At 37.7% G+C, this 20,714-nt stretch overlaps 1 protein-coding gene across 3 annotated transcripts in view; it reads left to right on the plus strand.

Annotated features, from left to right (window-relative positions):
• Positions 1 to 20,714, plus strand: part of LOC106069564 (uncharacterized) — a 47,276-nt gene that overhangs the window by 6,053 nt on the left and 20,509 nt on the right. For all 3 annotated transcript variants that reach the window (XM_056036951.1, XM_056036952.1, XM_056036953.1), the window contains exons 2-12: positions 1,915 to 1,993; positions 5,271 to 5,321; positions 5,701 to 5,887; positions 11,242 to 11,414; positions 12,420 to 12,571; positions 12,877 to 13,088; positions 15,054 to 15,187; positions 15,290 to 15,468; positions 16,596 to 16,752; positions 19,033 to 19,179; positions 19,303 to 19,418. In XM_056036951.1, coding sequence (XP_055892926.1) covers positions 1,915 to 1,993; positions 5,271 to 5,321; positions 5,701 to 5,887; positions 11,242 to 11,414; positions 12,420 to 12,571; positions 12,877 to 13,088; positions 15,054 to 15,187; positions 15,290 to 15,468; positions 16,596 to 16,752; positions 19,033 to 19,179; positions 19,303 to 19,418 — 1,587 coding nt within the window. The remainder of the gene's footprint in view (positions 1 to 1,914; positions 1,994 to 5,270; positions 5,322 to 5,700; positions 5,888 to 11,241; positions 11,415 to 12,419; positions 12,572 to 12,876; positions 13,089 to 15,053; positions 15,188 to 15,289; positions 15,469 to 16,595; positions 16,753 to 19,032; positions 19,180 to 19,302; positions 19,419 to 20,714) is intronic.

The raw sequence follows: 20,714 nt of genomic DNA on the forward strand, positions 1-20,714 counted from the left end.
ATGTACGTGTCAATGACTATGTAAGTGTCAAAAACTATGTACGTGTCAATGACTATGTAAGAGTCAATGACTATGTAAGTGCCAATGACTATGTAAGTGCCAATGACTATGTAAGTGTCAATGACTATGTAAGTGTCAATGGCTATGTAAGTGTCAATGACTATGTAAGTGTCAATGACTTTGTAAGTGTCAATGACTATGTAAGTGTCAATGACTATGTAAGTGTCAATGACTTTGTATCAATGATAATGTATGAGAACAAATCAAGAGTTGAATAGCACAACGTCACAGGCCGGAAGTGGCCAGCAGGTCATACACAGAACATCACTTTTGTAGACAACACAAATATTATCTATACAGAATACAGATTTGATGAAGAAGAAAAATTGTTTTTAAGAAGGTTCTCAAATCGCTAAAAAACATCTAAACTAAACTTCAATCCGGCTTTCTATTAAAGAAAATCAACACCAACGAATGTTTCACGGGTATTCTGGAGTGCGTGAATGTGTTTTTAGCGGCCCCCAAAAGGGGAAAGACGCTATTAGTTTTTGTGTGAAATGTCTGTCCGTCTGTCCGTCCGTCCCGTTTAGATCTCGTAAACTAGAAAAGATAGTGAAAATCCGACATCATAATATTTTAGTCCATTCAAAGTTCTGGTGCAACGGCTACTTTTTTCTTTTCTAAAAGCGAAAAATCTAATTTTTTAAATCACTTATGCAAGCAGTTTTTTTTTTCATAAAAATACACCACTTTTACAACTATTCACTCTTAATAGTATCAAACACATGAGACTCTTTAGTAGGGGAAATAGACATTTACCATATTTATAACACATTTATGCAAATGGTTTTACATTTTATGTTACAAATATTTTTTTTTCTACATTTGTATTGCTACGTTATGTAAGTTCTGTCCTACTAAGTACTACATTTACCCCAAAAAATGTTTACTTTTTTCAAGAGAAAAAAATCTATTTAGTATGTAAATAAGTTGGACACAATTAATAAGTAGGTTTTTCATATTATCGCGAAGACTGCAGTAACACTGTGGTCATATAACACTTAACTAAGGAATTTTTTTATTTTATTTTTACGGAAATATTTTTTGCTTTTTTTTTTTGGATTTGATTAAGAGATAGACTCTTTACAAAACAATTAAATCAATTAGATATTCATTATAAGACATCAGTTAGGCCAGGTTCGCATTTAACTTTACATTCACTTTCACCTATCCTTTGGTCTGCTTGACCGCTGGGGGCACCACACAAGATCTGTAATTTTTCTTTGATAGAATTTCATTCTGATGTTCTTTCTGAAAATATTGAAACCTGCCTTTTAACCTGCCTGGGCGAACCACTTCGGGGGCCGATTTTGAGTTTGTGTTTCCACATAAACTGTCTTTGTAACCTTATTTTTTTTTTATGGCGATGGTGGAAAGAGGTTAGCTCTGCAGTGTTAATAATGCAAGACAATTGCTATTTTCTTCTTTGTCTTAAGTAAGACAGATGAATCCGAATTGCAAGAGTGAAAAGACGTGTTTTTGTAGTGAGCTAGATTTTGTTCAAAATACTATTTTAGATTATTACTCAAGTATACTACATTTATTGCATTTCATCTTAAGTTGAATTCGTTTATTTTGTAATAAAGTTATTCATAATATTGTTCACAATGAAGTTATTCAAGTTATTATAAGTTTTACAAGTAATAATATAGTACGCTTACAGCAGTTTAGTTGTCTACCAGCAGTTTGGTACTTTAAGTCAACGACCATCCACAAGATACTGGTATTAGAAAATAAATGAGTATATCAGAATATCAACTTAAAAAGTGTAATAATAAAGTAAATAATAAGACTAACATTTTATCTACTTCAAGTATCTTTGTATGTTTTTTCACGAATATATTATAATTTCAGAGGTATAGTCATTGCCTACAATCTACCAAGTTGTCAAAAGACCGCTGGTCAAACACTTAACCTGACCAGAGAACACGTGGTAAGTCCTGCTAATTAGTGCGCATGTCAGCTTGAGTAGCAGAGCGTGGTAAGGGAGAGCAATGAGAACAATTCCATTTTGTTTTGAATGATAATGAGTTCCTTTTTCTTTCTTCCACTCCTCGGAGTTGGCATGCGCTGAAAAAGTTTGTTAATGCTTTAGTATCAAATATGTATGGGGCACTTGGTGTAGAACAAAACAAAAGGATCGATGGCCTTTTTTTTAAAACAAAATAAACACATTGGAGAAATACGAGAAGCTATTTCTGAACTATTGAAGAGGTATGCTAGCCAGACGATATCAAGCAGAAGACATACCCTCGTTTCGATAGGCTAACATGGCGGAAGTGCAGGGGATGTCATGCTCGATGTATTATAATTTTGTTTACTTCTTGGTTTCATTTTCACGATTTTTTTTATGGTGACCTATGTGCTGGGAAGTGCTCACAAGACAAAAGACACTCTCAAACTGTCCCCCCTAAAGAATGTGACACTGACATCCACGAGTGGGAATTACTTGCCCTTGGTCGCTTCTCAAGCCGTTTGGCTGTGACTGTCGGTATATCAAGCTACGAGGCACAGAGGACAGCATTCAGCAATGAATGAAGATAAAAACAAGCAAAATATAATATTACATATAAACTATATCTCTCAATAATGCGGAAGGTATTAGCCTTATTCCATATCAAACAAAATAATTAATTACCAAGAATTAATAGACTAATTGGTTAATTTTTAAAATCGATTCACGTTTTCTTAGGTACATAAACAATTGTTTAAAGTTTCCACTTTATCCGAGATTGGTTATGGGAGAAAAAAGTGTTGAATTATCTAAGGTACACAATCCCACATATTTAGCCGTATATGTGAATACTGAAGGATTAATTTCCCTTGTTGATATAAAAAATAATTAACTACCAGTAATTAATTTACCGATTGGTTAATACTGTTATAAACCTGGAGGTGGCACAAATGGGGGTAGTGGTGTGTGTGTAGTCAGCCGACGCAAATCGCCCCAGGCCAGCGCTAGACGAGCGGTCAACCGTGACGAGTTACGACTGTCAGCCGAGACGAGTGTCAACACGGCGGTTCGGGAAGGATCGACGGCAGTCCGGGAAGGATCGACGTCGTGAACAGAGCTCAGGAGCGTCACGAGAGTTGTAGTCATCTGACCACCTAGAAACGTCGAGCGGCGTTCTGTCCGGTTCGAGAAGGCCAGTAGGGACCCTATATAAGAGCGGAGGTGTCGCAGTCAAGACGGTTCACGGCAGGGGTTCAGAGCCCGGTTCACTACAGTCCGGTCGACTACAGCACAGTTCAGCGGTGTGGTTCTGTACGGAGCATTACGACGGTTCAGTGCGGAGTACTGTCAAGTACAGTTGAGACGGCTGGCGTCTTGATCTTGGTCTGCGATCGAGTCCGATACAACGAGCCTAGTGTGTGAAGTCAGTCCTGAACTGTTGAACCCAGTGCAAGCCCGGAACGAGACGGAGAGGCCAGTGCAAGAGTTGATATTGCGGAACGCTGTTATCGGAGAGATATTTGTACAGTGTACGTGTTGCCAATTGTACAGTATTGGCTGTTGTTTATTCAACTATTAAAGTGTTACGTTACTTTGGAGCCCTGAGTTGTCAAGTTCTTTAAGTTGGTGGTGTATGGTGCAGAGAGCCTGGATAGTGAGATTCGTAACAACTGGTGTCAGAAGTGGGATCTGAACCCACGCCTACAAAAGTAGACTGCGAGCTGAACGTCGAGCGGCGTTCTGTCCGGTTCGAGAAGGCCAGTAGGGACCCTATATAAGAGCGGAGGTGTCGCAGTCAAGACGGTTCACGGTGGTCAGATGACTACAACTCTCGTGACGCTCCTGAGCTCTGTTCACGACGTCGATCCTTCCCGGACCGTCGTCGATCCTTCCCGAACCGCCGTGTTGACACTCGTCTCGGCTGACAAACGTAACTCGTCACGGTTGACCGCTCGTCTAGCGCTGGCCTGGGGCGATTTGCGTCGGCTGACTACACACACACCACTACCCCCATTTGTGCCACCTCCAAGTTTATAACAATACTTATCGATTCATCTCTTGTATATGCGAATGAATAATTATGCAACATGATCCAAGAATGGGCGTAGGACAGACAGACAGAGTGGTTTGATATACGATTCGTAAAAAGCGGGCCACTTAGCAACAGACCTTACCTACCCCTGCCTTGTGTGCGGTCCAGCAAAGATTTGAATTCATATCCATCTTCTAGTTCATAGAAAATGCACATCTTGGACCACGAAGGAGGAACTGTGTACTACTTTGTTTAAGGAGCAACGTTGTTCACCTGGACATGATAAGCCTACAAGACAAACAACTGCATGAAAGGTTATAGAGACATTGTTTCAATGGTGTTGGAGAATATCTTGGTATTTTCAGAAGTTCAATCTGATCTGATCCAAAGTCTGATGAGCCACTGTACAAAGTCTGATGAGCCACTGTCCAATGGTGTGAAGGAGTTTCTTGAATAGGTGAAAAACCAATAAAACTTTTCTTTTCGAAGCAGAAGAGTTTAATTTTTGAAGTTAAAATCATGTTTCTATATAAAATGATGTTTAACAAGTTTCGGATTTTCCTCCACAGTGGAAGATAATGAACTTCCTTCTCCAAGTATTATTTTTTCCCATGTTTGATATTTTGACCAGAACATCTATCCAGCCAATCAGGCAAATCTTGATTGATAATAGGCACTATTTTTTTTAATACAAATATTTATCGTCGACCTTGTCTTTTACATGTGTGTGTGTGTGTGTGTGTGTGTGTGTGCTTGTGTGTGTGTGTCATGTGTCAAGGAATTACAGAGGATGAAATGAATAATAATTTTTAAATTCCCCAACGCTGGTTCATTTTTTGTTTTTGTTTACAATGGCAAAGTCAAGGACTGGAATGGGAAAATATTTCTCTCCAGCAAGTATACACACACACATAATTTATTTCTATTTTAATGTATATATATAGAACTCTCTTAAAGTTTAAGCTTTTATGAATAGAAAGTATCGATAGTGTTTCGAAACATGAATTTGAAAAAAATCTACACCTCAAAATGTTTTGAGAATGAGTTGTAAGGAGTAGATCAAGAAGGAAGACATTTAGAGTTAATCCCGTGAGAAAACAATGCAAGCTACGCCCCTGCTTATGAAACGTTCATTTGTATTGGAGGTTTAAGGACTAAAGGATTTTGTAAACAGAAAAATGTGTTAATATTTGTATTTAATATTTACATCGTTTTATTATTAAGGTTGGAATTTTTAATGGCACATTTGTCAAGTGGAATGACCCATCCATACAGGTAAATAGTGCTTTGAATTGCTGACTAAATTAAATGATAAGAGTTAAACATCAATTTTTCAACTTTCTTTTTGTTGACAAACAATTTGGTCGAATGTTGTAGCAGATTTGTAAGTTTACATGTTTTAGTAGTAGCGGTAGTCGGAATTTAAAAACAAAAAAGGTAAGTGACACAAAATTCTTATCATCAAGGCCTAAAAAAATAGTAAGTCAACTGATACATAGATCTTTAGGTGTCAAAAATGAACTTTTCTTTATCCTGAAATTATTTCCGAACCAATTTAAAGGTTGTTTTTTTTTTTTGTTAGGAGGGACGAGAAAAATCAGGGGGGAGGGGGTAATTTTTTAATCAGAGCATTACACCTAGCTTTTATTTCCAGATGGTCAACTCTATGTGCAATTTGCCCAACGCCTCAATCATTGTTATCGCACGACGTGTTAGCTCCGGCACCACTAAAACCTTTACCTCCGCCCTGTCGGCGTTTGACGTAGCGTGGAATAATCAGAAAGGATCTTTCTCTGAAGGTACTAAAGAAGGAACAGATATACCTGTCTACTGGTATCCAGGTGAGTGCCACTAGACCACACAGACAGGTAGTTTTAGAATTGTCTGAAGATGATATCTTATCTTATATAATGCAGACGTTACTTCAAAAAAGATGATAACGTCCTATGCGTCATGCATCTAGTCATGCATATTAACCAATGACTTAAATTCTGCCAAGTCACTGGTTTTCCTGGCTAGCTCAGGCAACCCATTCCATGCTCTAATAGCACTAGGGAAGAAGGAGCATTTGTACAAATTTGTCCTAGCATATGGGACGAGGAATGTGCCTTTATCTTTGTGTCTTTCTGAGTATTTTATTAAATTTTGTTTTTGTATTTGAAGATTATGGTTCAGTGTTTTATGTATAATTGCTACTTTACTTTTGAGTCTTCTGTCCTGAAGGCTTTCTAAATTTAGTGATTTTTACTAAAGATGTTACTCTAGTCCAGGGGTCGGCAACCTGAGGCTCGCGAGCCACATTCAGGCTCTTTGGATGTTAAACTGCGGCTCTTTAGTTCCATTTGCAAATAGTATGCATTCTAACGAAAAAAAAATAATTAAAAATCTTTCTGATTCGATTCTATCTCTCAGACCCTTGTACTCGCTTTTCAGCGCACTCCTTCCCCGCGTCTTGAAATGTAACCAATTTGCAGGTGGAAGATCTTCAACTTTCTTCTGCCTTATCACTTGATATAGATGAGTCTTGCGACATATAAGACAAGTCAAGACCTTTTTGTCAGGTATATGTCTTCCCTAAGGTCCATAAGAAAAACTTCTAGGATTGCTACCGCGCTCGTGACAAACTAGAGGAAAAGATAGAGCTTATGTCTTAAAAAATACATTGAAGACAATATAATCGATATAATTAAAATCGTTTCAATAGCAACTGATGGAGCCAGAAGTTTTACAGGAAAAATAAAGGGGCAACTACGATTCTTTGATGCAAAATAAACCGCGAAATTTTTACATTTCACTGAATACTACACAAGGAAGTGCTTTAAGTACAAACATCTACGCCAAAATAGTTGACTTCATGATTTGGTATTCAAGATTTTTAACAGCATCTTGTCAAAAGCATTCTGACATTGTCAGTTTAAAGAATTCTTAACGAAATGGAGATTCCGACCTCCTTCTGTACAATAAAGTGCGATCGCATTTCGCTTTGTGCTTGAATGAATTGAATACATTTCTAAATAAAAAATGCATTTATCACCCTGAATTATTGGTAACAGATTTTAGCAATTAAAAATCAAGACAACGATTAGTAGTATTTATTAAAAATCCACATTGAGCCATTTGGAATTGATACTGGATCTCTTGACATGCAATTGATCGATTTAAAAAGTAAATCTATGTGGTGTGAGAAATTTACTAAGTTGAAAATCAAGTTTGAAGAGTTGTATGTCCAGAAATGTATGCAACACAACAAATGTATGTAGCTTTCAAAGAAATGCCGCGAGATGAGGCACTTATATTGCTACAGTCAGGTGAACAAATTGGTATTTGGAAGGCTGACTATCGTTGGTTCGACCTATTCGTGCGAGCAAGCGTTCTCTTGCATGAATATAATTAAAAGTAAAGTAAGAAAACAATTAGCAAATAAAAATTTAGGGTCGTGATTGGAACTAAAAACAAGCTATGAACCGAATGTATCAAAACTTTCTAAAACCATGCAAAAGTCACAGTTACTACTGAATTGGTTTGCTCAGTTGTTTGTTATGAAGTACACGTTAGTGTTGTATGTAAATGTTTAATTGTTTTAAATTTTATACTTACATAAGAAGTAATTATCTAATAATAGCATATAAATACCATATAAATAAATATAATATTGTTATTGGTTGTGAAAAACACAATTTATACAAAGATAAGTAGAAATTTTTTCTTATGAATAAATAGATTCGTATTTTTAAAATAAAAATAACGTTATTTATGTGAGTACTATTTATTGTTTGGAAGAAAAAAAATTGTGGCTCTTTAAAAACGTTGAAATTTTGTGAATTGTTATTTTTGTCTCTTCCTACTCAAAAGGTTGCCGACCCCTGCTCTAGTCAAATGTGAATATTCGTTTGTTATGAATCTCACTGCTCTATTTTATGCGTGTTCCAGTTTCTTAATAATTTTCTTGAGTTGAGGGGTCCCAAACAAAGGATGCATATTCTATTATTGGCCTAACCAAGGTTAAATAACATTTTAGTTTTATGTTCTTATTTGATTTATAGAAATTTCTTTTAATAAAACCTATAGAGGTAGTTCTCTCTTTTAAACTCGTTTTGGACAACACTGCTTCAATGTGTAGATATCGATTCCATCTTTATTGCATCTAGTTCGAATCCGCCACCAAAGTTTAAAAAAAAGGGGGGGGCGTGGTGGCAAAGTGGTCCGGGTTCAAATCTCACTGAGGACTGGGATTTTTAATTTTGGGATTGTCAGGAGGTACTCGAGTCCACCCAACTCTAACGGGTACCTTATGTTAAGTCGGTTGGTCGTTGTGCTGGCCACATGACCTCCTGCTCGTTAACCATTGGCCAAAAGAAACAGATGATCTTTACATCATCTACCCCAGTGATGCCCAACCTTATTTGGTCCGCGGGCCATTTTAATTTTCGGCATTCGAGTGTCGCAGGCCATATCACCGAAAAGAAAAAAAAAATACAATAAGCTATTTTTAAGTTTTATTTGTGGACCTACTTACATAAATTAATGTGATGCATGAAGTTTTTCAAAATCATCTTCTGAATATCTGGCTGCATAGATGAAACACCAAGTCGGAGCACTGAATGTAGATGTTCATCCGTGAGGCGATTACGTCACATGGTTTTCACCTGTTTCATCATTGAAAAAGATTTTTCACACAAATAAGTGCTTGAAAACATTGTGATCATCCTTAGCGCTTGTTTCGCTTAGTTTCTGCAGGTAACACGGAGTAGAAGTCAACAGTTTGCATTACTTGAAATTTGTCAAGCAGGAATGTCTGGCTTTGTAAGTCAATCAGTTCCAGTTGCAGATCATTTGGGACACTTGACACATCGGCAGCAAACGGTTTTTCTAAAAGACGTATTATATTTTTAAAAATATGGAAATCCACAAAAACTTTCACTGAAATTATTCATCAAGAGCCTCAGAAGTTGGATCATTCTGTCATCAGGGAAAGACATATTTAGCTGCTTATCATTTTGTTGAGTGGTACAGATTGAAAAGTGGACAAGATGCACACTTTCCGCCTGTTTAATGAAGAGTTGCGATTTTCTTTGGAAAGCGCTTATGTCTACATACACATGCGAAATCAGTTTGGTGTTGAGTTCATTTAGATGTGATGTGATGTCGCATAAAATCCCACAACCATGAGGGGTTATTCAGTTGTGGCACTTGTTTTGATTTTTCCGTCAAGAATATTTCAATTTCATGTCTCAAATACAAAAAAAAAGTTTTAATACCTTTCCTCGGCTTAACCAGCCCCTTACTTCACTGTGAAATAGAACGTCTTCATATTCGGACTCAATGTCAGAAAATCTTTGAAAGTTCTGTGATTTGTTGAAATTTACAGTGCTGAGCACAATCATTTTATCACATGGTCGAGATTGAAAACCTTTCCACAGAGATTTAGTTGGTGAATGATGCATTGAAGCCGCAAAAATTCAGTTCCATTTGACTCAATAACGTTTTAAATAACTCTTGCTGTATGTTCGCTGTGACATCCAACCATATTTCTAGCGCCATCAGTAGACACTCCAACTCATTTATTTCAAGGAAGAGCAAGGTCCTCTATGGTGGTTGACACTTCTTTGAACAGGTCTTCTCCATAGCTGCTAACTTCTCTGTTCTATCAAAGTTGCTGTTGTACAGTGAATAAGAGTTGCTCAGTATCAGTTATGTCAGTATACTCGTCACCGGCAATAGAAAACATTTCGAATTCTGCTGCTCTGTCTTTTAATTGTGAATGGAAATTTTCACCCATATCTTCCAATCGCCTTGTTATTGTCATGCGAGAAAGGCTGACAGCTTCTACTGCATTCTTCTTTTCAGAACAGATTTCTACCATCACTGCTAGCTAACAGATTTTTTACACACTCGCCATCGGAAAAAGGTTTCATTGCTCTACTTAAGATGTGAGCAACTCTGTAGCTGGCCCTTATCACCGACTCATTTTCTTTCCTCTTTTTGTAAATATTCTCGACAACACCCCAATCAATGACAATTTGTCCTCAAACCAAGAAAGCTACCATATGTGTTTGGTTTTAAAATGCCTTTTGATGTTATGTTCTTTAAAAACAGCCACACTTTCTTTACAAATCAAACATGTTGGCTTACTATCATATTCCACAAAAAGTAAAGCTCTGTCCACTTTTCCTAAAAGTTTACACATTTAGAGTCCACTTTTCATTTTTCTTTGGCTCTCCCGTTTTATTAAATCGCAAATTCGGTACCAATTACTTTAATATCAATAGAACACAACCCAAAATGATGCACCAATGATGTTTTGTGTTGCAAACACAAGGTGTCAAGGACACGGCTAGCTCAAGACAGTAGAGGATTTTCCAAGAATTAAAAATAGCTGTCAATTTTTTTCGCCATTAAAAAAACAACAACACTTGTGTTCTTACAAAAAGAAAATATTTCATATGGATACTCGGATACCAAACATAACGATTCATCAAAGAACGAGTGGGAATCCTAAATTAAAGAGAATATTTTTTTCAACATTCTAATTTTCTACATTTTATTTTACTTTTTGTTCCAATGTTTTTTGCGGGCCGGATAGAAGCTGGTCGCGGGCCCGATCAGGCCCGTGGGCCGCAGTTTGGGCATCACTGATCTACCCCATAGATCGCACGGCCTGAAATGGGTCATTTACCTTTTTTAATTTATTTTTTTAATAGCACGCCTTTTGTATATGCAATAATAGGCATGTGAGGCTAGTAATTGTACATGCTGTTGCGGGTTGCCTCTGACTGAGAGGTGAGAATTTTGGCATGAGAGAGCCCTTACAGACAATTACAGACCCTTATAAAGGGCCATCATTGTCATTCGTTGGCAATAAGTACCCGTTTCTAAAAAGTACAGGTTCTGCAGGGAATGAGTTAATGTGTTTTATGGAGTTGAAACAGAAAAAGTACAGGTCCTTGTAGGGAATGAGTTAATGTTTTTAATGGAGTTGAAACTGAAAAAGGCGAGAACCACTGGTCTGAATTAAGACCACTTTTAGCTATATATAACTGTCTATTTGATAAAAAAAAACTTTTTGAAATTGGATAATGAGGTACAAGTGATGTCCTTGACATTGGTGGTTTATTGATTTTTTTTTATATCTAACAGCCTTTAATTGAATTCCCCCCTCCCCTCTCCCCCCCCCCCAAATTTATTTTCCCCTCAGATGTGATTCGCTATTACGGCTCAACCAACCGTGACATCGGAAGTCTAGTTCGATCTCTGTTCTACTCATTGAGCTATCTCTCTGTGGGGGAGGCGGAGAGTGACAACATCAGCTACGCCGCCATCGGAAACATAAACGACGAGTTCATCTTACCTTCTATGGCCTCGTTGCAGGTCAGAGTTCAATGTCAGAGTTCATATGTCAGAGTTCAATATCAAAATTTAAACCAAATTTTAAAAAAAAATTCATGAAATTTAATAGAATAGCTGTAAAGTGTTTCCCAAACTGTGTTCCGCGGGCCTGGATAGGTATTTCCACGAATTATTGGAGCAATTAATGAGTAGGACAACACGATAATTAATTCCACAGTAAATGCAGAACAGAAAAATAGATTTTATGAACCCTTCTCGGAAACGGAAAAATTCGATAACATCACTGTGAACTTTGAACTTTGAACTGCTCTAGATTTGACTCTAATTTGAAACAAAGGTACAAACATTAACCGTTAAATGATTTCTGGTCGAGCTTGTTTAAAGAGTACAACATAATTTTAAAACATATAATCAAAATGCCGCCCTGGATGAAAAAAGTTCCTTAAAGAAGTCAATGGTGTCAGGCCCAAAATCAGCGATATGCAGAGATCTATAGTCATTGCTCATCTGCTTTAATTTTATTTTTCTTCAGTTCAGAATCGATTGTCTTCTAGCACTCCCAGAGACTGTTTGTTAAGGCGGAAAGGGGGAGCCTAATAGGCTTCTTGAAAGTCGTAATAAGAGGGCATTCATTGCGTCTATTTACTTTTTAAGAGGAAAAGATTTTCAAGTTTCAGTCTTCTGGAAATAAGAGTCTTCTGGAAATAAGAGTCTTCTGGAAATAAGACTAGAAATACATACATTACTTTTCGGCAATCTCATCGGCTTTAGATTTCAATAGTAAAGTAAAATTAAGTATTTAAACATTTACAACAAAAGTAATACTTTTTAGCAGCAGTTGATAACTTTTTAGTTTTAACATTTTCCTGCATAGTTATTTACAAATTCATTTAACCAGCTTTATTAGGAAATACCAGAAAATGTAATTCATCGTTTGAGTTTTGGTCATCTCATGTCCTTACGATTTTATTTTTTGAGACAGGACATAGGCTTTGTCTGCTTGCATTTTGTTCATTCTACCCCCAGGGTGCCATGATTTACAAAGAGAACGACACGTCACTAACTCCATACCTGGTAGACCCTAAAACACCTGGCGCCTACCCGGTGTCGAGCTATACGTACCTGGTATTCTATAGGACCTACAAAACTGATTGTGCCACTGTGATGGAAATGGTCAGGTGAGTGGCAATCCTGACTCGAATTGGATAAGTTAAACAATTTTTTGATCATGCTGATTATGTGTATTTATTTGTAACTTTAACTGCCTTTGTAGCCCTTGTGCTTTGAGGCAAAGCAATTTTTAAAATAATTTGTGGATAATTACCCCTTTGATCCTTTCTTTAATAATTTGCATATGCAGTCATGGGCTGACTGCAGCCACCGGCCAACTCGGATACAGCTGAAAGGTTTAATCCGATCCATGACACATTTGTCACTAACAATAAATTTGAATCTCTAACGTCCGCCATTGTTTTACGTTCAGATTCTTCATGTGGCTAACTTCAGACCCCCAGGCACAGAAAGACGCTGACCACTTCGGATTCTCTACTCTTAGTGACCGGATGAAGCAGCGTGTCCACGATGAGGTCCTGAAGAAAGTGACCTGTAATGGAGAACTGGTCATCGACATGATCGAAGCTGATAGCGAGGAGACAGTGGATACACCCGCCTGGGTGATACCAGTGTCTATTACAGGTCGGTAGGCTTTGTCATCGGTAAATCTACTTTTGGATATTTCCCCTTAAATCTGGGGATTGGGATTTGAAGAGAAAACAAAAGGGGGGTGTATTTAAAGATATTTTTGTCCATTGGGAAGTGGTCACATTAGATTTTTAATATGTATCTTCTGCTAATGGGCAGTTTCTAGGTTTCGCGTAAGCAGATGTTAACTGAATTTGCTTTTTCTGCCTTAGAGTGCATAGATCTAACTCTTCTAAACTCTTCTATCTTATTCTTTTATAGTCCTTCCAATAGGTTATGTTAAGGTTTAGCAGTAGAACAGTGGTTCCCAAAAATTGCCTGCACTGATCTCCCAGGTGACTGCGTTATCATTCACGAGTTTTAGAATGAATACGTGTAGCCTTCAACTAACCAGATATACTTAAGGTGGACAGTCATTCTATGGTCAAGTTGAGAAACATTTGTTCTACAAATGTGAAGTCCAGTATTTTATATTATTATATTACCTATTTCTCGAAGGAGCTTGTTATTAAGTCAAAGGAATTATATTCTTGGATTATGATGTAATATATGTATACTATTTATGAAGTGGTCTTTATCAGCATCAACATTGTATTGTAATAAACATATCATTTTTGTCTGCCCCAAGACGAATGTCTGTAGTCATTTACGCAAGATGCCTGGATGTTCCGTACGCAAGTAATAAGCATGATGTAATATACATCCTAGGGGGCGCGGTGGTTGAGTGGTTAAGCGCTTGGCTTCCAAACCTGGGGTCCTGGGTTCGAATCTCAGTGAAAACTGGGATTTTTAGAACGCCCCCGAGACCACCTCTCATGGGTACCTGACTTTAGTTGGGGAAAGCAAAGGTGGTTGGTTGTTGTGCTGGCCTCATAACACCCTGTTCATTAACCGTTGGCCACAGAAACAGATGACCATAACATCATCTGCCCTATAGATCGCAAGGTCTGAATAGGGAACTTTATTTTAATATACATCCGGACAAAGCCAACAACAAGTACATAAACTTGAACCTAACGTCATCTGACAGAGAATACACGGGTTTTAATAACAATCTCGTATCTGCCGTCAAAATGAAATCAAATGAAAAGGAAGAACAAATGTTACATTTACTCAAGAGCTATTTAAATTTGTGTTAGCTACGCCCTCTCTGTCACCTGCATCTGGTATTTATACTCTGCACTGTCTGCAGTATAATTTGCACTTGGAGAGGGTTACGGTAAAGCCATTGAGCTAGTTAGAGCTCAGTCAGTGGTGCGTGAACTGCCAATTGAAAGATGTCCATGACCTGAATGGGTTTTTTTATCGTCAGTTCCTAAGCTCGTAAAAGTAAACCAAGTGTATTTGTTCTTAGCAGCAAAAAAAAAAAAAAAAAAAAGAACAAACAAACATAAGAAATAAAAAAAAAATCTATCAAATATAAAGAAGCAAACAACCAGAGCGCCTTTACCTGAAGCAGACGTGAATTATATATATATATATATATATATATATATATATATATATATATATATATATATATATATATATATATATATATATATATATATATATATATATATATAACATTCCACAGATTAGCATTTTAGTTAAGAACAATTAAAGAACGGATAAATCATACAGAATAACTTCAAAGGTCATAAAAAAGGTTAATCTAGGAGTGTGTCCCCTAGTGTCACAATGGATTTTCCTTTAATGAAATTATGAATACGATTAGTTCTAGCGTCACGTATCTTTAATTAATGTCTAACACATTTTCATTATCAGAGATCTTCGTAAAACAGAGGTAAATCCTTAAAAAGATTTTCTGTGTATCCGGTGGACAGGCTAATTTTTATGCACTTTATTTTTTAACACTATAGAATTAAAAAAATCACATACTGAATAAAATGCAGATCATTGTGAATAACCTGTAATATGAACATCTCCAATATTGATTTTTTTGTTTGGTGTCTGAAGTTTCAGTATGTCTCTTGTTATTTGCTGCCATGGCTGCATACATCATGTATCAAAGGTTCAAACTGAATTCTGTCAACCACAGACATGACTGGAACATCCCCATAGAAGACATTGTCTTCTTCTACGATGAGAAGGTAACAGCAAGTTTAGCTACTGCTTTACAATCAGCTCTAAATGCATACACAGTGCGCAACATATAGAATTGAATTTTCCCACTTCCGGTTGTTCTCTCATAGATGCAGTTGACGTCAGTTAGTGGAAGATCAAAGTTTTTACGCCAAAAGTCCGTCAAGTCTTTCATGTCTATTGGCCAAATCTCTGAGGGCCCAGAACTTTTGTCTCAAATTCTGCAGTGGCCAGGGAAATGGAGGGGTAATACGATTGGAATACGACTTCTGGACGTACTGGACATACGGTGAGTAAACTGACCCTTTCATATAAATGTATTTAGTGTTTTTGAGTCATTTATGGGTTCTTTCAGATTTTAGAATAATTGTCTATCCTTTTTATCATAGAGGCGCTGTGGCTAAGCAGGGGTCCCCGGGTCGAATCCTGGTGAAGACTGGGATTTTAAATTTCCGGATCTTTGGGCTCCTCTGAGTCCACCCATCTCTAATGGGTACCTGACATTAGTTGGGGAAAAGTAAAGGAGGTTGGTCGTTGGGATGGCCACATGACACCCTCGTTGACCGTTGGCAACAGAAACAGATGACCTTAACATCATCTGCCCTATAGATCGCAAGGTCTGAAAGGGGGAACTTTTTCTTGTACTGTTTTTTTTTTACTGAATTCTCTATTCTGTTCGTTCGTCTGTAAGCGTTGTTGACTCCAGGAATATAGTTGAATATACTGCACGGAAAAATGTCAACCCCAAAAAAATATTTTGTTCTATGACATTTTAAATTCAACACGATACTTGACATATCCAATGAGATTAATGAGTTGTTTTATCTTCTTTTATAAACAATGGCATATCATAAAACAGGAATGTCTATTATTCTGTGCGTCTTGTATTTTAGCTCTATGACAATCATTTTAACCTTTCCCCGGTTACAGGACAAAGATGATATTTCAATGATAAAACATTTCGCAGCACAAACGTCGACGGCCTAGTTAAGCGCTGTTATTTTATTTATTTTTCTTGTAGTCAAGGCGTTCAAAGATTTCCGTTGTAAACGTCTTCATAAAGATTTAAAAAAAAATATATAGCAGTACTACATGATGATCGGGGGTTCGGTAGCTGAGTGGTAAAAAAGCGCTTGGTGTCTGAACCGAGGTGTCCCTGGTTCGAATCATAGTGAAGAATGGACTTTACAATTTAGGGATTTTTTTAGGCGGTTGGTCATTGTGATGGCCACATGACACCCTCCTTAACCGTGGGCCACAGAAACATATGCCTTTTACATCATCTCAAGGTCTGAAAGTGAAGTTTACTTTTAGATGCTCATTATTCGAATAGCTGCAACGCTTTAAAATGGCGAGTAGATGTCAACTTAAAGAGTGTCTCAAGTTAAAATGTTTATGTGCGATCTCTTCCTCTAGGAAAGTGACTCGCGATGTGGAGAACACCATGCTCTGGATGAGAGACTCCCTCATCAATATCAATGTTGTCAGGTTCTACGGACTCACGGAACTTGACGGCGCCAGGTACGTCATTGGAGACTATTGCAGCAAAGGAACCATCTTGGACGTCCTACAGGTAACAAGAGAACTGGCGATTCGTTTAGTAAGATAACGCTGACACATGCAACATGTGTTCTACTGGTAATAATTTTAAAAAAATAGGTAAAGTTCCCCTTTCAGACCTTGCGATCTATGGGGCAGATGATGTAAAGGCTATCTATTTCTGTGACCCATGAGGATGACATGTGGCCAACACAACGACTAACCACCTTTACTTTTCCCCAACAAATGTCAGGTACCCTTTAGAGCTGGGTAGACTCAGAGGTGCCGTAAAGATCCCGAAATTAAAAATCCCATCTTTTACCAACATTTGAACCCAGGACCCCTAGGTTGATAAGCCGAGCGTTTTATCACTCAGCTACCTCGCTTCTACTGGTAACTATGGAATACTAATAATGTATGATCTTCTACTTAATGTGACCAGATGTTTCTTGACCGAAATCGGGGCGCGTGCAGATCATGGGACATACAATAAAAGAGGGAAGTAAGGGTCTGTTTTGCTTTTGCCTGTCAACTGCGCTTTCAACAAAATATATGTCTATGCGCCATAGAATAGTGTATTGAAATAAACTGAGTATTAAAATTATTTCTAGACAAGCGACCCGCGGCGTAGCATACTCCGCTTATTAGTGACGGGTGAACACTTTTTGCAAGACACAGTTGTCCTAATGGGGTGGTTTTGAGCAAACTACCGTGGGGAGCGAATAAGGCGCTGGTGCGCGGGAGGGGGCGAAAGGAGGGTTAGAGACTCGGCATGCGTGCATGTTGTCCCGCATGGTTGGTCGACGTAGAGAATTATGTATACAGAGAAGAGAACATTACTTGTTCTCCCCCCCCCCCCCTTCTTTTTTACTGAGCTGTGCTCTCTGTCACCGAGAAAGTTACGTATGGTAACCTTAGTCCGATTTGCAGAAATAAAAGAGTTATCTTTCCATAACTTTTTCATCGAGGGTTAGAGAGTTTGCTTGCGTGCGTGTCCCGCACGGTTGGGTGACGTAGAGAATTATATATACAGATAATGTTGGTAAGTCAGGAGAGACAGCTGAGGTAGAGGGTTGAGGATCTTTTACAGGCCTCTATTTCTTCATGAAATACTGCCGCAGTCTTCTCCTCTCAGATGTCCTTGTAACATAGCTGGCAATCAATGACCTCTCAAGCAACAAGCCAAAATGGCATGCAATTCGATTGCTGTGACGCCGTCTTCCTCAGTCCACAGCCTGGTCACAGCGTCTCCTCTGCCGCACACACCAACTAAAACCACTGAAGCCGAAACAAAGCTTTAGATAGTAAAAGTCGTAAATGGAAGATGTGTCGAAACTCGTGGCCACAGCGTACTTTGTTTGAGGGGAGAAACCTATGTGCAATACATGTGCAATAAATTGGCATTTAATCTCCTTAGTGTTTGCCTAAAACGGATTCATCTCCAATATTTTAGCTTGCATCTCCCTACTAATACGTCATACACGGTACCTCGTCATTTAATTAAAATTAAATAACGATTGAGAATTAAATGCAAAAAAGCAGTCACTTTGACATTATTAATCAAACAGCGATTCGCTAAATCAGATTTTTAATAAGAAGTAACTTTTTAGATGAATATGGGAAATTGGCGTACCGCTGGGACATTTTATAAAAAGCGGGACTGTCCAGTTTGAATCGGGACGTCTTGTCACCTTATAGTAATAATATTATAATAGTGTCTTCTACTAGCAACGTTTGGATATGTAGTTTGAGTGTTGTACCAGCAACACAATAGTATGCTTTTTATTTTAATCTCATCACATGTTTGTAAATGTGTGTATATGTTTGTAGCGCTATCTTCCAGCTTAATGTAAATACTTTGATACCAACAGATCTCTGGAAATACCAAACAGACTATACCAAAACATTTCTTATACCTAAACTTTTAGAAAAAAACTTGTAATTCGCCAGTCAAAACAAGAATACAAAACTAGAAACCATTGGTTCGTTGGGAAGCCCATTAAATTATACTTCAGTTCACGTTCATAGTTTCAAAAAAATGTTTTCAGGACAAAAATCCTTTGGGATAGATTTTGGTCTCGGTCCGTTGCAGGTGTCTAATGAATCATGAATTAAGCACTGCAAATATTGAGTTGTGTAGATTTTTGTTTTAAATTTTTTTTTCTGGGCGTTTGTTTCTAGGTATATCCGTCTATTGTCATGAATGTCAACGTGAAGAAGTATTGTTTGTATGTATCAACATTCATTGTACATAATATAATATGAGACAGTTTTGTCGTCGATGTCTTGAATGAGTCACATTACGTTTTCTCAGAATGGTAAATACAATTTGTCCGAAGACCTCAAAATGGCTGTGGCTGTCGAGATTTCGTCTGGAATGTCATTTTTGCACATGCATGGCATTGTCCACGGGATGCTGACCTCACACTGCTGCATGCTGGACAATAAATGGACAGTTAAGGTAGGAGACATTTTAAAAACTGTCTCTCTTTCTTCCTTTCTTCATTGTTTCCCATTAGCGAACTATCAAGTCATTAAAAACCTGACGTCTGCAAAACGTTGTATTCTGTCTCTATATCCTCAGATTGCTGATTGGGAATACTGCAAGCTGTTCTTCTCCTACAAGAGTAAGATGAATCCTCTGTTGGCCTTCAGAACCAAATCTATTTTAACACAGGACAAAGACGACGCGACACTCAAGTAAGTTTTAGTACAAACATTTTTGTCAAGTCATTTTCAACTCCCGCTACTCTGATATCAATTTGACTTATTGAAGCTCATTTAGAGAGAATTTTATCAAATTTGTCTCTTCAATGTGTCCAAAAGATGAAAAGGGAGATATAAACAGAGCCACTAGGTACAGCAAAGGATCAATCTATCAATCTAGGGATTTGGGTCTCAAAGGTTGTCTCCCAGTAACAAAGAGTGTCTGTTGACAATAACAAGAGTATCTACCAGAGTTTATATCTATTGCACTATAACAATAGTATATGTCTATTGCTCTTAACAAGAGTATCTGTCTATTGCACTTTACCCTAAAAAAAACCCCTGGCTTTATTCGTGGAATTTAGCAACTGTAGTTTTGCTTTAGTTGTTGTTTTTTTATTGAAGGGGTAGTTTTTGTCAGGTGGGTTTAGTCGCTTAAGTAGGGTATGATATGATGGTCCCGTATCCCCAGCCTGAACAGAGTAACACAAGAACCTAAAGGTAATGGCATGTAACATACGAACATCGGATAACAGTTATTCAACTGAACAGTTAGTGAATAACAATGGTTTTCAATATGAACAATATTTAATAATAATTCATTATAAGTTACCAACATATTTACATATTCATCACTATCATTGAAGTCATCATTGAATTAATAATTAGTCTAATATCACGCCAATAAATTTACATAACACACCTTCACGCTCACACTCCATCTCGGCGCCCAACGTAACCTCAACTCCCTACACCTCAATAACAATAGTTACGGCACAACTCCAAGGGCGGAAAGGCGACACACTTTCCCATAGCCCAAAGCCTAACACCCTGAAACGACAAGAAAACCTAGATCTAGCGATGCCGCTACAAGAAAGAACTTTTCAATAGCGACACCCGTACCGAAAGATCAGCCTACTTAATAAAACTATGTACTTACGTACCCTTACAAGGGGGAAACACAACACCAGCTACCCAGCCAACAAACGAAGCTCTCTCTCTCTCTTGCGGGAACTAAGGATGACGTAAACACACACTCACACAATATTCTAGACAACAAAACGCACTTAAAAGAAACTACTTCCTATACGCTAAAGCACCAATATTAAATGTAAAGAAAACTTCACGCGCGCACGACAATTTTAACTTTAAAATACATCTTTGCTACGCAAATAACTTTTGGTCACTGACTATTGTTTTGCTTTAGGTTTTTTAAGGTGAAGAGGGGTTAACCTCAATTTGGTGTTATTTTTTACATTCATTGTTCACTGGAGCGAGGGCTTTAACCTC

This window comes from Biomphalaria glabrata, chromosome 7 (assembly GCF_947242115.1).
Source record: "Biomphalaria glabrata chromosome 7, xgBioGlab47.1, whole genome shotgun sequence".
Classification (NCBI taxonomy): domain Eukaryota; kingdom Metazoa; phylum Mollusca; class Gastropoda; family Planorbidae; genus Biomphalaria; species Biomphalaria glabrata.